Here is a 16,543-nt window from a genome sequence, read left to right as displayed (position 1 = left end):
ATTATTGGCCTATTAAGTTGTGATCTTCAGAAAATGAATAGGCATGAATAAGGTGGCCAAAGTGCATAGTTAATACATGTTATCTGTAAGGTACTTTAGACAAGATGAATGAGACAAGGACCCTGTGGTTGCTAATTCAGGTTGATGTTAAATGAATTCTTCCATGCTTTCTGCTATTTTTTGTTTTTCCTTCTCTGTTAAGCAAAAGAGAAAATTCCGGACTGCATATAAAGAAGAAATAAAGAAGAATGTGGATGTTTAAAAGAAATACAGTGATAGATGTACACATTTTTTATAATGGGAGCACTAGTTTTTGCATCTACAATAGTGAAATAAACTCTTTACGTTTGTATGTGAAAGAACTGACTGTATCTATATGTATCTGTTTATATATTGTAAGAGTGACATTCCTCTGGGCACATATAAGAGGTTTTATAATTTGGGACAGGATCTTTCCCAAAACCAATTCTATTGCTTTCTTTTCAAAAGGAGGTCATCTTCAATATTTCTTTGGGATTGAGACCACACATTACTGTGTTAGCAATCTAACTAGGAATGGCAGAAATTTATCATAAACACCTAGGTATTTCATGGCTTTTCCACAAAGTAGGGTAAAGTTTATTTGGGTTCAGATTATGACAGTTCCATGGGTAGAGAATGTCCATATATTTTTTTTTTTAACATTTTCCTCAGCTTGAATTTTCTGGTTTGAAAACAATGCTGTGTTTATTACTTTTAACTCCATCTCAGTGCATTTTCACATCCTTCCTCTATTTTTGAATCTACCAACAGAGAAATACTATAGCATCTGCTGATATTAAGCTCATTTTCAATTTAATTACTCTAGTAATGTTAATTGAATTCTTAGGAGGTCTAGGCAGAATGAGAACTTTCCTAGACATGCTTCTATGGTCTTTTTACTCTAAGTTTTCTATTTTCTTCTCTGTAGCTCAATTTGCTAGAGACTGTAACTATATGTAGTTAATTGAGTTTAAGTTCGGAACATAAATCAGAATTTTAGACCTGTCTTTGAACCATTTGGTAGTTCCACCTTCCATATTGCATAATCCAGAAGTCCAAATACTCCTTCTCTGCTTTATTTAATGCTCAATTAAATGTCTGTCATTCTAACAAAAGTCACACTACCAACTGTCCAAATGAAAAAGAGATTTGAAAGAACACATTTTTTAAAAATAGCTATATTTTCATGTATTCTACAGGTGCCTAGTTGGGCTAAGGAAGCGACTCGTCATCAGGTGAAATGTTGTCACAGCTGATGGTTGAAGGTGAAGATGACCGTGTGTTACATTTAAATGAAGATTGATTTAAGATATTTTTAATCTTCTAGGAAAGAGGAGAGGGAGGAAACCTGAGCAAACTATACCTATTCATCTAGTTCCTGTCATTAAGGAGTGGCACCAAGCATAGAAGTTGCGTTTTGTTTTGGCTTCATTGTGCCTGCCACACCAACCCAAATACTTGAGATTCACCGTGATGCAGCTAGAATGTGAAACTGGCTGCCTAACATTAACAAGCTGTGCTTTCAGCTGACTCTTAGCTAGTAGAAGTGATTTTCTACCCCACACTAAGTTTTGAAATCTTACAACAGTATTTCTATTCTGTTTCAGAGAAAAAAAAATTACAATTTCAAACTCAATGGATCAAAACCCAACCAAAAAAAATCAAAACAAAAAAAACCTCAACCAATTAAGGCAGATGAAATTTGTTTACTTAAATTTATCTCTATGTATTTTGATAAACTGGACAGCAAGTCCAGAACTATACATGCAATGTCTTCATTAAAACACCTTTTTTTTTTTTCTTTTTACAAGATATTTCAAGTGATATTTTTATCTTTTGAACGGAAAAAAAAAAAAAAAAAAAAAAAAGCCTGCTTTCTGATCTGTTCTCTTATAGAGTAGAATAGCTGAAGTGGAAAGGACATTTTATCTAGTTCAACTGCCTGACCACTTCAGGCCCAGAAGAACAATTCTTTCAAATTTGCTTCAACTTTCTTTCAAATTGAAATTACTTTCATTTCAAATTTAATTCATATTTCTTTCACTTTTTTCTTTCTTCAAGTGGAAAAAAAATTCTTTCAGGAAAAGGAGGGCAATGAAAATTATCTTCAGGAAAGTTCTCTTCTACCCATCTCATAACTTATCAAAATAGAGTTTTGGCAGCCTGGCCTTTGTAGTGTTTTAACTCTCTCACTGACCTCTTGCCTCTGGCTAACTTTTTTTCCAAGCAGTGATGGCTTGAAGACTGTGAGATAAGTGAAGACTTCTGAATGGCAGAGTTCACTTGAGATTGGTTATGTACAAGTTGGGATTTCTAGGCTGCAGACGTAAAGAATAAGCTTCGTCACTGTAGTAAGAGGATTTCCACAGTAGAGACAGTGTGTTTCAATGCTATCTGTGACTTTACCACTATTTATTTTTGTATTTGATTAGCTGTGCAGATGATGCCAGGTCTCTGTTATGAATATGTGGATTTACTGCTTACTCCTTTAGATTCCTGTTTTGTGAAACATAAGAAAGAACAACATTTATTTGCAAATTCTTCATGCAGCTAGTCCAGCCAGGAGTATCTAGCCACAACTTTGTCCAATCTACACATAAGTTCATTAGCTGTTTTGGTGTAAGGGCTTCTGGGGCTGTATGCTGCCAGCACTGATCAGAGAGTGGCTTGTGCAGATGCATCATTTTCTGTTAGAATACAGTTGAAGGGTATATGGTCCAGTACCAGATCTGGAGGTTGGCAGCCCTGCCTGTGGCAGGGGCATTGGAACTTGATATAATCCTTGGTGTCTCTTCCAACCCAAGCCATTCTATGATTCTATGGTATATTGCCAACAGTGCTTCAAAACATGCAGATTTCCTGAGGCTGCACTGCAATCGTTGTGTTGTGCGCTGTATACCTTTACATAACAGTTGTTTGAACCAAAAGATTTAACAGATTTGAGCAACTAATAACTACATTCCACTTCTTGTTTGTTGTTCTTGGTATGAGAAGGTGTATTCTGCTGACATTTGCTTTTAAAAAATAAAGTATCTAGTAAGTAATTCAGGTTTTCTGTACCTTTTGCATTATGTGGTAGCTAACAAGTAACGGTGTAGATATTGAGCCTTTATACTGTCACAATCACCTGCCCTTTTTTTCCAGTTGTTTCCTCCTGCTTTGCTGTCTGATTCCAATCAATGAGATGGATGGGGCCCTGGCAGCCTGGTCTAGCATTAGGTGGAATGGTTGGTGGCCCTGCGTGTGGCAGGGGGGTTGGAGATTCATGATCCTTGAGGTCCCTTCCAACCCTGGCAATTCTGTGATTCTGTGATTTTATTCTGAATTCTTTGATGATAAACCATATGTGTCATGATTTGATAACATTAACATCTTTAGAGAAAAACCTGTAATCCCAGGTTACACTTCATTGGTGTGTAACAATGGTATCTTCAGTGTCAGTTTTGCCTTCATATGATTAATGGTTTAGCATAGCCTGCACTGCAGTGATTTCTTGGCTGTTTCATGAATATTTGTATAAGGGATATCAATATCACAAGGTAAGCATACTAATTTAAGAAGGAACCCCTTGAGCCTTCAATCTAGATACTTGGACTTGGTCAGAGGATGATATTTTTAGTTCATTTTGTCAGTAGCTATGATGGTCTCAAAGTAGCATGTTCTGCAAAAAGTGTGCTGCAAGACACTGGAGGCAAATGTTGGAGCTGTCCAGGTTGGTCAGCTATTTCATTGTAACATGGACTTGAAAAGTACAGTGCTTGCCTCCCACTGAAAATAGCAGCTGAACTTTTCATATTTCAGTTTTTGTATCTTACATATGAACTTATTCTACTGCCTTCAGAGATGAAGTGAGGACTTGCATGCTTTTGGTGTCTCAGTTATTTTTCTTTGCTGTCATAGGTAAGTCATTACAGAGTTTTGAATAAGGACTAAACATTTGAGTTTGCACAGAAATTCTGCCATTTACAGGCAAATCCCTTTATAAAGTTCAGAAATAAAATGGAAATGTGTTAAGACCAGTTTTTCCCACCTAAGCATGTGAAACTTCTTCATGCATTCAAAAGAGATACTGATTAGATATCGTCCTAGATCTGAATTTTCCTTAAGTGACACAAATGCTGATCTTGCAAGACAGCAAAATATGGATTCAATTTCATAAATTCTCTGAATTTCAGCAGGAACATATTAATGTTTCAGTTTTACTTAATCTGCAGCTTTTCTCTGTCATTTCAACTCTTCACCTTTTAAAAATTGATACCATCAATTGCACAAGGAAGTTGAAAGAACTAAATAATATATGAGGTTACAAAACACTGTGTAAATAATTAATACCATTCAGATTCTTATTAGCAGTGCTACCATTAGTTCTGTGCAGGCTGGAAGGCTTCTAATGTAACTACAAAAACCTTAATGTATTTTGACTATGTGCTTTAATTGCAGAAAGCTAAGTTCTTACCCTCAATTTAAAATAAATAAGAAAAAAAGTGTTTCGTTCATTCAGAACTGTAGCTGAATGGTAGAAAGAAGTGCAACATATGTTCTTCAACACCATTACCAAATAAAGATGAAAACTGTTCACTTGTGAGTCCAGCATCAGTGACAGTACATCCAATGTTCATTCTATTTAAATCAGGTCAAGCAAATCCAACACAAATATTACTCAAAAGGAGTGACATAGAGGCTCTTCCTATTTACTCCTCCTTATTTGCCATCTTCCCACCAGCAAGGTTCCTCAGGAATATTCTGCCATTGTTCATTACATTGGAATCTTCATCTTGTACTTTTTTTTGTCATTGTGCTTTCTGACTCTGTGTGTCCCTCACTGCACTGTGGGATGACCTGCAATGCTTGTGAGATCTGTGCCTCTCTGAAGCTCAGGTGAATTCACTGTGCTGGCAGTGCAGCAGCAGAATTCTTCAGAGAGAAGTGGTGATGCTCCTGAGGCCTGAGGGAAGGTCTTAATTACTTTTTGACACTGATACAATAAGAGACTATGGAGGTGAATCTGTGGAAAAAGCAGATGTTTGGATTTTAGAGACTTAATCAACATAACACTTCTGTAGAGATGCAGCTACCTAAAAAATGAGCGTTTCCCCATGTTCAGCTCCTTAAAAACATCACTGATTATATCCTCCTCAGAACAATAAAAGGGCAATTGCTTTAAGTATTGAAATATGTCATGATTCCCGTTTTAACAACAAAACAGCCGCTGTATTTTTGATAGGATCAGATAAGTGCATATCACGGTGGGCTCTTTGTGTTCATTTTGGCCTGTGTGACAGTGATGCACACTGGAGGTGCTTCCAGAGTCCTTACCAGGACATGCAGAACAGCATGCACTGCTCTTGCCATGTTCCTGGACACCCAAGGGCAATTGAGCCCCAGTCACCTTGCTTTTCTTACTGCTGTTTGGAATAGGTAGGCACATCTTCCACTGTTGTACTCAGTGTGTTTGTTGTCTGCTGGAAGGCTCTGGCTGGAGCCTCCTGGCGTACTTACGGTGTAGCCATCAGTGATGCTGTCTAAGCTGACATAAAGCAGCACAGGCCCTGCTGTGAATGAGATTATGTACCAGAACTTGGCAATCAAACAGGTTTTTGCAATATAACTGTCTTGTAGAGTTAAGTACATTTGTTTTCCTGTGCGTGGAATTGTTTTTCTCAAAGGCTACATCCATTGTGTTTTGATTAAATTACATACTAGAACTGTAAGTAATATAATTTCAGTGCCTGGTTCCTGCTAGTTTAGAATTCCTCATTCTCTTGGGATATTTTGAATTTCCTAATTTAAGTGTATAAAGATTTGGCATTTCCACCTCTTACTTTAAAGTTCAGCAAAACATCTTGTGTTAGAAACAGGACAGAAAGGAAACTGCAAAGGGCACGTATTTGTCTACTTCTCTAAATGGGAGGAGATACAAATTATGTTCTTTGGGCACTTTTGCAATTCATTTTAAAGTTTTTAGAAGACCAAAGGGAAAAAAAAATTCATACAGTCTTTTTTTAGCATCTGAGCCTGTCATTGTATCATTAATTCCCACTGTTTTCCTTGCAAAACAAATATTTCGCCAGTCTCATGATTATGTTGTAATTTGTTTAGCTTAAGTAACTGAAGGATTATTAAAATGTATTGGTTTATAAATTATGTGGACTGGTAGCTCGTTTATATAATCTGTCATTACCGCTCGAGTAAACTGCAATTAGATTTACAGATACAAAGTAGTTAAAAATGCTAGAGCTTTCAAAATACTTAAATCATTTTTTAATCATATGCCCACTGCTGGTGTTCTGGCAGTGGAAAAAAATACAGGTTCATTAGGGCTGGGTAATTTATAATAGTAAATAAGATAATTTATGATAGTAAATATATAATTTAAAAGTAAAACTGGACATGTTCCCCACAAGTCCTAAAACCATATATTTACTCTAACAGTAAAGGTTTGTTTGATTAGTTGCTAAACTTTTTGAATTATTTGGCAGTAATTAAGGCAGAATGTATTATTTCTACTCAGAACCATGTCATATGGAATTATGCTTCTGTTCTGCTTAGTTTGGCCCAGCTCAGAAACCCCAAGGCTAGGCAAAATGCCTTAGCAATGCCTTCTCAAATGTGAAGCCTTCTCTAATATGTGAATTTCTGTAGAGAAGATGTAGAACTGTTGTGATTCTTTGGTCATCGGCCTGGTGCGTGTGTGACGAGGGCATTGGTTTTCTTTTTCTTTTTGAGGCCTGTTTTCTTACTACTTTACAGATCGGTCCTGACTACAGACGTGTTTGCTGTTCTGTTCAAATGCAGATGATAGCTGCCATATTTCTGTACGCCTGTGGCCAAGTGATAGCTGCCATTTACTGGTATTATCAAGGCTTTGTAAAGCTTTTCTCTCTTGAAATAGCATTACCTTATTTGTCATTACCACAGTGCAGTTTCTCACTTCTTCCAACTGCTAAAGATTTCTAAATTGATTTTGATAACAAAAAAACCCTACAACAACTGTCTTTGCAATGTAATTTTCTGTGCCTATATCCCAGTGCACTTAATATGAGAACTCATTTGTGAAAAACAAGCAAGCAGATGTGAGCAGCCTGTGTATCTTGGGTTTTTCAGGTGGGGAAATGGGAGAACAACTCACTGAGCCTGAAGTACTCTGTCTGGCCAAGGTACAGTTCCTTTGCAGACAGTGATCCAGATGATAACCACCTGAGTATTGTCACCCTGGAGGAGGCTCCCTTTGTCATCGTTGAAGATGTGGATCCTTTGATGGAAAGCTGCCAAAAAAACACTGTGCCATGTCGTAAATTTGTCAAAATTAAGTAAGTAAATCATTCCATTTTTTAAAAGTACAAAAGATGCACCCCCATTTTCTTTCTTTACTTTCCCTTATTTATTTTGTTGTGTATATTTTTTTGATAGTTTGCTATTTTTTCTCTTGCTTTTCATTCCATATTTATCTTCCTCTTTCTCCCTTTCACATACAGTGTGCTTCCTTTTTAATAAGCTGGAAGGTTCTAGTTATAAACTTGTAAGTAACATTGAATTAATTACAAGATAATCAGTTTATAGCAAATTTGAATTGAACTAGAACTAGCCCTTCTCAGTCTCATGAAAGAAGAGAGTGTATCTAAAATTGCACTAATTTAATGAGTCCTCTTTGAATTGTTTCCTGTTATGTTGAAATGTGCCCACTTGAATAACTTTAATTAGATTACAGCTTGGGAATTCCTTTTATTGAAAATAGCATCTTTATGCTTAAGTTTGGTACAGGAGAAACTACTCCAGAATAAAATACTGCTATGACAAAGAAAAGTCCCCTGCTGTGATTGCTCCAATTTTGGAGCAATTCTTAAAAATTGGTGAAACATCTATCACTGTGTAATTGCCAGTGCTTCTTCACCCAATCTGTGCTTCAGTCTTTGTATTTCTGGAATTAATATAATAACATTTTTTCATTGAATAGGTGCTAGGAGATTTAGTTAATATTTTGAAGATTTCTAGAAATTGCTCAGTAGTTCCTGAGGTCCAGAAAAATATTTTGTTTACCTAATTGAGATCTGAATTTCTTCAAAGCCAGTAAAGTATTGCCTTGACCTCTGAGGAAACTCAGACTGAAAAGTGCTAGAGGCTGTAGAGCTTTTCTAAAAAAGAACAGAAAGAAAATCCTTATCTAAGATCTATATGGCTGATCTCAGTTTGAGGCTCTAGTTTACCTGTTGGTAGGGCTTGTCTGACCTTCCTGAGTGGTCTTGGCATCCCAAGGTAGCTGAAAGTCACTTTCTTAAACGGCAGCAAAATGTGCAGCATCCACTTTCAGTACTGAGAACTGCTGCACCTTTATTCAGCTTACATGATGGGCAGTTCTGTAATTACTAAATTGTCTTGAGAGTAAAAAAAGACTTAACCTAAACTGAAGAGACATCACTGAGTGGGGACTGTGATGCAGTCCAGCAGGCCACACACTACAGCAGGAAGCACACCAGTATCTTCTCCTTAGCTCTTGTCAGGCCACTCCAGTGTGATTAGGATGAGCTGCAAGCACTGTATAAAGCATTCTATTGTTTATTTCTCCAACACTTCAGAAAAACGTGGTCACGCAGAAATAGGAAAAAGTGTTGTTTTACATCGTGCTGAATCTTGCTTTTGTGGTGGTTCTTTTTCTCCCAGAAGAAATGTTTATGTCTCTCTTTTTTGACAGCAACTCAACTAATGAGGGAACTAATGTAAAGAAGTGCTGCAAAGGATTCTGCATTGATATCTTGAAGAAGTTGTCTAAAACTGTCAAGTTCACATACGACCTGTACTTGGTGACTAATGGGAAGCATGGCAAAAAAGTCAATAATGTGTGGAATGGAATGATTGGTGAAGTAAGTTCTGTTAGGTAAAAGAGCTCTTGAGTGAGATCTTAGCAATGTTTGTTTTTAACTCATTTGGAGAAACAAGGTATTCTCTACTGAGTAATGTTGGTGGTGTCTTCTCTTTGTGGATCAGGTGGTTTATCATCGTGCAGTTATGGCTGTGGGGTCTCTCACTATTAATGAAGAGCGCTCTGAAGTGGTTGACTTTTCAGTGCCATTTGTTGAGACTGGGATTAGTGTCATGGTGTCACGGAGCAATGGCACAGTTTCACCATCTGCTTTTCTAGGTATGATTCTCTAACCCCTCCAGATCATTTAATTGCATTTCTGTAGAGTGGGATAGGTTTCACTGTTTGTTAAGCTAAATAGTATTGACATGTTTCATCAATTTTTGAGTTATGCGTTAAGAAGTTTGCATGGTATTGACAAACTTGATTAATGTGGTTATTGGCACATGAATGCCGTTGGATTCAGATGCAGTAATGGGAAACCAAATGACAATGATTTCCTTCAGAAAAGCTGCATTACACACTAAAATATGCTTGTTTAGCCCATAATAAATTGTTGGTGTTTTTTTTTTTAACAGTCATATTTATGAAATGATTTTAAAACCCCTTGTAGAAAAGTGTAGAAGAGAAGACTTTGTTATGACTAGAATAGATCTGACAGCTAAACTGGCAACAGATATGTCTGAAAGCCATACTGCTACTGTGTTCTGTCAGATTTCCTCATACCTGTTTTTTTCTGATGTGGGTGTCCACTGCGTATAAGAATTTTATCAATGTTAAAACATCTTCATATATCACTACAATTCATATATACTACTTCCTGTAGAGATTTTATTCAAATTTTATTCAAGCAAAGTAAGGAAAAACCTAAATCCATATTTCTATATGTTTAAGAGAGTGAGTTTATAGTTGAGGCCACACGTCCATTTTGGAAAAACTGGTAGAATAGGAAATCTATGGACCTGTTTGTTTTGTTTGTTTGTTTGTTTGTTTGTTTTTTATGTATTGTGTGTGTATTTGTTATGTTTTTTTTGGTGTGTGAGGGTAAAACTTGAAGTTAGTGGAGTAATCCATCCTTTTCATTGCTCAGTGTTCTCCATTGCCAATCTTCTGAACTGTACACTAACAAGGCATATACTACCGTTTTGTTTTTTTTTACTCTATTGAAAAATCTTATGAAACCAGCTGCTTACTGGGGATGTTCTTTCTGTCCTTTGAGAATGAAATAAAAGTGCAGAATGCATAATTCGATCTATAATATCACAGGAAGATCAACTTTATTATTCAATTGATTTTGTACTTGTTCAAACTTACTACTTGTTATTATAAATAGCTTTTTATTTTGCTGTTGCTTCTTTTAATCCTCCGTCTCATTACCAATCTGCTTAAATTATTAAAGAGCATTCTGCCTAAGCAGTTGTTTATAGCTTGCTGTTTCAAATCGACTTGCTTTGCTCTTCGCCTCAGTTAAATTTTGACAAATTACCATTGGTGTTTCTACACTGTTGCTTTTGATAAGAGTTTCATTAGGCTTGCTTGCTTCTTTGAGGATGATGTCAATATTGAACGATAACTTTATGTGAATTCCAATTAATTCCAATTAATATATGAACTCATAGAATATTTCTTAGTAAGTGTATTTGGGTCTACTTATTGGTTTCTGAAAGGATTGCTCTCTTCCTTTTAAGCATTGTTATTTTGCCAACTCGATATTCTCTTCCAAATAAATTTCTGTAATAATTGAAAGAATTTCATAATCTGTGTTTACAATATAATAAATGAAATACATTTCTTAAAATTGGAAAGAAAACAGTGTAGTTTAATAATTCCCTGTTTTGTCTTATTAGTTCAGATCCAAAAAATTTTCAAACGTTAAATTCAACGAATGAAGAAGTTTGGATGGAAGACCTTGAGCTTCCAAAAAAAAGCAGAGCATGGGTGCAGATTCATTTGTTGTCACATCCTGTGCTTCTTGGTTCTGTTCTAGTCTGAAGATTTCTTTCTCACAATTTAGAGTGCATTTGCACTTCCAATATTTACTAAAATTAGCATATAATATACCCCCAAATAAACTGACCGAATAAAGAGATTACTTTGACTTACAAAACCTTTATTGCCTGCATCATTATACCATAATGACTAAAACAGAAACTTCTTAAATGACAGAGAATTTTTGATTAGGCAAAGGTGCTATTGATGATATTTAAGAACGCTGTGTTATCACATGGCATTAACAATCCCTTCAGAAAGTTGGTGCTTATTCTGTACTTGAAACTGCTTTTAGTTTTCCATTCTAAACTACTTAATCATGTTTGTTGTTGTTTTCTCTTTTTCTGACGTTCAGTTTTCCATAGAAAGCTTTTGATTTCAGAAATTTGCTCCCAGATGAGAGCGAGACTTGCAAAAGGATGTGTTTGGTATCGGTAGAAACAACATCTTCATTAGAGGTAGATGAAAGTGAACAGAAGAAAAAAAAATCTGAAACATAAGATATGCTTTGGATGGAAACATTTGGCTTTTGTCCCTAATGCTTTGTGTTGGATAGAAAATGAGAAAGGTGTACTTCTCTGAAACACCAAACGTCTTATGTGTATGCTTAATTGCTCTTGCTCTGCAGAAATACAGTCATAATGATGGGACCGTTTTGTTGATAAAAGGATACACCATAGGATAAACAGAAATGAGTTGTAAACGGAATAAGCAGCGAGTCAAGCCAAGAATTTGCCACTCAGTGTCAGTTAAAGCTTTGTTGAAGAAGTGAATTACACTGCTTTTGTATTTGAGTGGCAACTTACACTTCTGATTTTGAATGTGTGAAGATTGCATATAGCAATAGCAGTTCCTTATATATTGCTGCTTGTTTATCTGCTAGCATTTTGGTTGAAACAGCTAATTTAAAGAAAACCAATGGGCTTGCCTAGCCCTAAGACATTGGAATTCTTGTGATGTGACTGGTTTAATGAACTGTTTCTGTTTCTCTTGTCACCTTTGCTGCAGAACCTTTTAGTGCTTCTGTCTGGGTGATGATGTTTGTGATGCTTCTCATTGTGTCTGCCATGGCTGTATTTATATTTGAGTACTTCAGTCCTGTAGGATACAACAGGAACTTAGCACAAGGGAGAGGTAAGCTTTGCATTTTACACAACCCTACAGCCAGCAGAAGAGTATTCATGTATTTACCATCCCTTGCCCTCCATTTTTAAAAATAAAAATAACAGTAATAAAGCAGTAAAGGCAGCCATGAAGATTTTCATTTAAAATGTGATTTTGTGGTGGGATCACATTCTAATTCACTGCAATAAAGACATGGAATGGTGTTATTAAAAGCAGTTGTATTCAGGCAGTGTTTGGTTAGTATACCGTATCAGTTGAACTGTCAGCTTAAAAGAACGCTGGAATAAACTCTACGGACTCCTGACTTATGAATTCAGAGATAGTTCAGAGATAATGATCTAAAATGATGTAATTTGTTGTGCAAGCTGGAGAAGTAGCTGTTAGCTTGTATATAGTTTTATATAGTCCCTATAAAAAGGTATAGTTCTCTTGTGGTGAACTCAGCCTTGAAATGAGCCCAGTGGCAAGAGAGCATAATTTCTCACTGTGTTGCATCCTTGGCCAGAGAAAGTTAATTTTCAAAATATACTGGCAAAACAAATTAGATACAGAACATGACTTCTTGATGAAAGCTGCAGTTGTATAATAGCACTGGCCTGAGAATGAGGATTTCATGTACTGTGGAAGCCTCCCCTTTCTTCATTTTCAGTTCAGAATGTGGACTGTTTTTAATTTCTAAATCATTGTCACTTCACTTTATAGCAAGCAATCTCCCGGCTTGGTGAATGTAATCCTAGAGACTGTGACCAGCTAATGGCTTCTTGCAGTTTGTGATTGGTTTGCTCCTTGAACAAGGAGTTCACTGTAATATTCAGATGATGTTATCATTTCAATAAGATGGTACGTTTGTAACCTATGTCCAAAATAAACACTGTGTTTAGGAAGGGGAAATTAAAGGTTTGTAGAGATGCTGGGGATCTGCAGGCTGGGTTGTTCTTTTCTCTGTCACCTTGTGTGCCAGAATTGATTATATAGTGGCTAGAAATTCATAGTGTAGCACTGCACCATTCTAACAGCTCCTAGAGGCCTGCCACAAATCCAGTTGCCATTTGTTTGAAACATGGAGAGCTTAAAATCAATGGGAGTCTTTAAGTATATTACTCCCTTTCCTACCTGTTTTCATCAGGCAGACGCTCAATGGCACTACACTCTTCAGTAACATAAAAAGAACTTTAGACTGCTTTCTTCACATATACTTTCCTTACCATTTCTGCTCAGAAAATACAACTGTTCAACAGCTCAATCTTATATGGCCCTATAAGGTAGTTTTATAAACCAATGGCTGGCTCCATTACGTTTATTTTACTACAGTCTAACTTAGCAATGCAGCAAAAAAGAGGAAATCTAAAAAGTTCTTGATTGTATCATGAAAGTTTGCATTGTAATACATTTCTACTGAAATGATGACATGCACTTTGGGCTTTATTTGTTTAATAATAATTAAATTATTGGAGGTGTCTGCATTGTACTAATCTAAAGCTGGTTATGAGGATAGAAAAGTGGTCAAATATTTTTCTAACATTTGTGGACATATGTGTAATTACAATGCAAAATACCAATGATAAATCCTGTGATTCCATTGGGAGGACTACGAATATGTATTAAAATATTTTAACCATGTCTTTATTAGTACATTTTGTTATGCGGGGTATCTTACCACGATTTAATATAATTGCAACTAAAACTATTACTCTTTGCAATTATAGATCCCCATGGACCATCCTTCACCATTGGAAAGGCAGTGTGGTTACTCTGGGGCTTGGTATTCAACAACTCCGTGCCTGTGCAAAACCCCAAAGGGACAACCAGTAAAATTATGGTGTCAGTTTGGGCTTTCTTTGCTGTCATCTTCCTGGCTAGTTATACTGCCAACTTAGCTGCATTTATGATTCAAGAGGAGTTTGTTGACCAAGTGACTGGACTGAGTGATAAAAAGGTAGGTCTTCTGCCTTAAAAGACATTAATGTCTATTCTTCATAATCCATCTACAAATTTGTACTTTGTACTAAAAAAAACTCTGAGCAAGATAATCAGTTGGAACTGTATTATTTCTTTCTGAGTTAAAAACTCAAAGCATGAAAATATCTGACTGATTTCAAAGTCTTTGTATTGCCTTTTCAAAAGTAACTGCATTAATTAAAAGTACATTAATTTTGTGATGGAAATCAATTCTTGTTAGATTAAATGTGATGCCTCACCACCCTATAAAAGCTTGGGAAAAAAAAAAGCAGATAAATCAGCTTGAATGCATGGAAGACATTTGAAATGATTTAAACATCTCTGTGTAGAATGTTAATAGTTTATTAATTGACAAAATATTCATAAAACCAGTAACTATCCAGTTATTATCTAAAAAAAAAGTCAATGCTCTTGGAAAAAAAGTCTTTCTGATTTTTGTATAGCGCGTGGATGAAAGTCCAGATTTAGAGTGACACTAGCATAGGCAAAGAGAAACATTAACAATCCACATAAGTTTTCTGTAGACATTTGAATATTTTTCTTGTATAAAATGGAAAGAGTAAAGTTGAGATATTACCTGGAATAAGCCACATAAATTGAATGTGGACTTGGCTTTCTTGGATTCAAGAACTTCTGTGAGACTTTGATTCTGCAGTGGAGAATTGCAGATAAGTTGTAGATAAATGACAGCTCATATAAGCTCTCCTAAAGTTTCACACAAATTGACAAATAATAAGCATACTTATTTTTCATATTTTTCTATTGACTGAATTTTCTTCTGCTGAAATTATATACAAGCTCTTTGAACTTGAATTTTTCATCAATTGTCTTATAAACCAGAGATCTAGCAATTATTTATTTGTTGTTTAATTTGAGTGACTGTTTTGTAGTATGACTGCACAGGGGGTTGAAGTCCATTTACAAAATTACTGTTGTAAAGGATATGCACAAAGCACATAAAGGGCACACCGTTGTCAAATTTCTGCCCAGTTGTTCTTTAATGAAACTAAATATTGACATTGAGAAGTAATATTTCAACAGAGTGTTGAGAAGGGAGAACTTCACAAGGGATTTATTTCAAAGGACAGAAAATAAAAGAAATTGTTATTAAAAAGAAACAGTTCAGATGACTCACATGTTTACTGATTTAACGGTTCTCAATGACTGGCCTTTGAGTGATCTGAGTTATCAAAGCATGTCTTGCAAGCATGGCTAGGGAGAAAACGGATAAAAGGAAACAAAACAAAAAAAACGTTGAAAAAACAAGCAAAACCTTTGAAAGAATATGAATAGAAACACCTCTATTTAAAGACAGTATATTTAGTAAGAGATAGCTAAAAGATTTTCTCCTCTTGCAGATTAAAAAGATAGATCTAAAACATCCTTTGTCCTGTTTCTGATGAAATAGTGTTTTCCAGGGAAATTCTATTTGGGCAGGATTTAGCTTCCACGTGGCACCATGCTGGTGTTCAGCCCTACCAACACACTGCTGCCTTCCTCTGCCCCAACTTGTGCTGAGTGCCCTCTTACCTATGGGCTGGGAAAGTCTCTTTATTTGTTCTGTATTTGTTCTGTTCACTGACTAACAACTTCTTTATTTTTGTCATTTTTCTGTTCTCTCTACTAAGTGAGATCTTATTTCTACAAAAAAAAAAAAAAAAAAAAAAAAAGGAAAAACACTTGAATCAGAAAATAACATCTACGCATGTGCAGATTTTTTATTCTGATCTGCTTTTTTTTTTTTTTTTCAAATTTAAATGTTATTTATAGTGCTTCAAATCCTGCCTGAAACATACAGAGGTATATCAGGTGGTGCTTTACCTTTTCTGATTAAATTAGTTAAACAAGCGAGAAATCCACTAAAGAAAAAATGTATTTAAAATGTTCTCCTTCTCGTGCACAGGTTTTGGTTCTCTACAAGCTTGAGCTTTCTCAGATTTTCAAAATTTGAATAATTAGCAGTAATTTATGGGTGTATGTAATATGATACAGATTAAATTATTTTACTCTTGTCTTTGCCTTGTTTTTGTAATATCATTAGCAGTGGAACAGTTCAAGAAAACTCTGACCCTTGCTGTAAACCAAGCTGTCCCAGGCAAAAGCCAGTGTGAAGAGACAGGATTGCATATGAGTAAAATTAATTTTTAATTAGTAACAGCTGGAAATTCACCAAATTCAATGGCAAATTTCAATATAAAAAAATAGCCAGAGACCTAAGTAATTGTAGTGGCTGAGCATAATTTTAATCCCTAAACCTAAAGATGCCTTTCCTATCTGTGTTAGTTGAATTGGCCTTCACTAACTTGTGCGTGGTTGGGAAATTGGTTCGTTATTCTTCCACTTTCCTCTCTTTCTTACTTCCACAACTGAAAAGTCATGCTCTTTTTTCAGTGCTGTCAAGCAATAAATCATTCCCAATCAGAGCTTCAGGCGTTTCTCAATACTCCATACCTGACAGACAATAGAGAAGTAAGGAGAATAAGTATCTCTGAGCAGTCACTCCGACAGTCAGCATTAAGTAACTTCCATCCCAGGAGTGTGTTACACCAACATCCATTCCTTGGTTTTGCTGAACACAACAACATGCTGTTT

General features: G+C 35.8%; 1 protein-coding gene across 5 annotated transcripts in view; it reads left to right on the top strand.

The window, feature by feature from the left end:
• Nucleotides 1-16,543, top strand: part of GRIN2A (glutamate ionotropic receptor NMDA type subunit 2A) — a 163,839-nt gene that overhangs the window by 107,116 nt on the left and 40,180 nt on the right. For all 5 annotated transcript variants that reach the window (XM_090151239.1, XM_090151238.1, XM_090151234.1 and 2 more), the window contains 5 exons: nt 7,126-7,331; nt 8,711-8,879; nt 9,004-9,157; nt 11,876-12,001; nt 13,699-13,928. In XM_090151239.1, coding sequence (XP_090007365.1) covers nt 7,126-7,331; nt 8,711-8,879; nt 9,004-9,157; nt 11,876-12,001; nt 13,699-13,928 — 885 coding nt within the window. The remainder of the gene's footprint in view (nt 1-7,125; nt 7,332-8,710; nt 8,880-9,003; nt 9,158-11,875; nt 12,002-13,698; nt 13,929-16,543) is intronic.

The sequence above is a fragment of the Phasianus colchicus genome, chromosome 16, assembly GCF_987193195.1.
Source record: "Phasianus colchicus chromosome 16, bPhaCol1.hap1.1, whole genome shotgun sequence".
Lineage (NCBI taxonomy): Eukaryota > Metazoa > Chordata > Aves > Galliformes > Phasianidae > Phasianus > Phasianus colchicus.
This window is presented reverse-complemented; position numbering and strand designations above follow the sequence as displayed.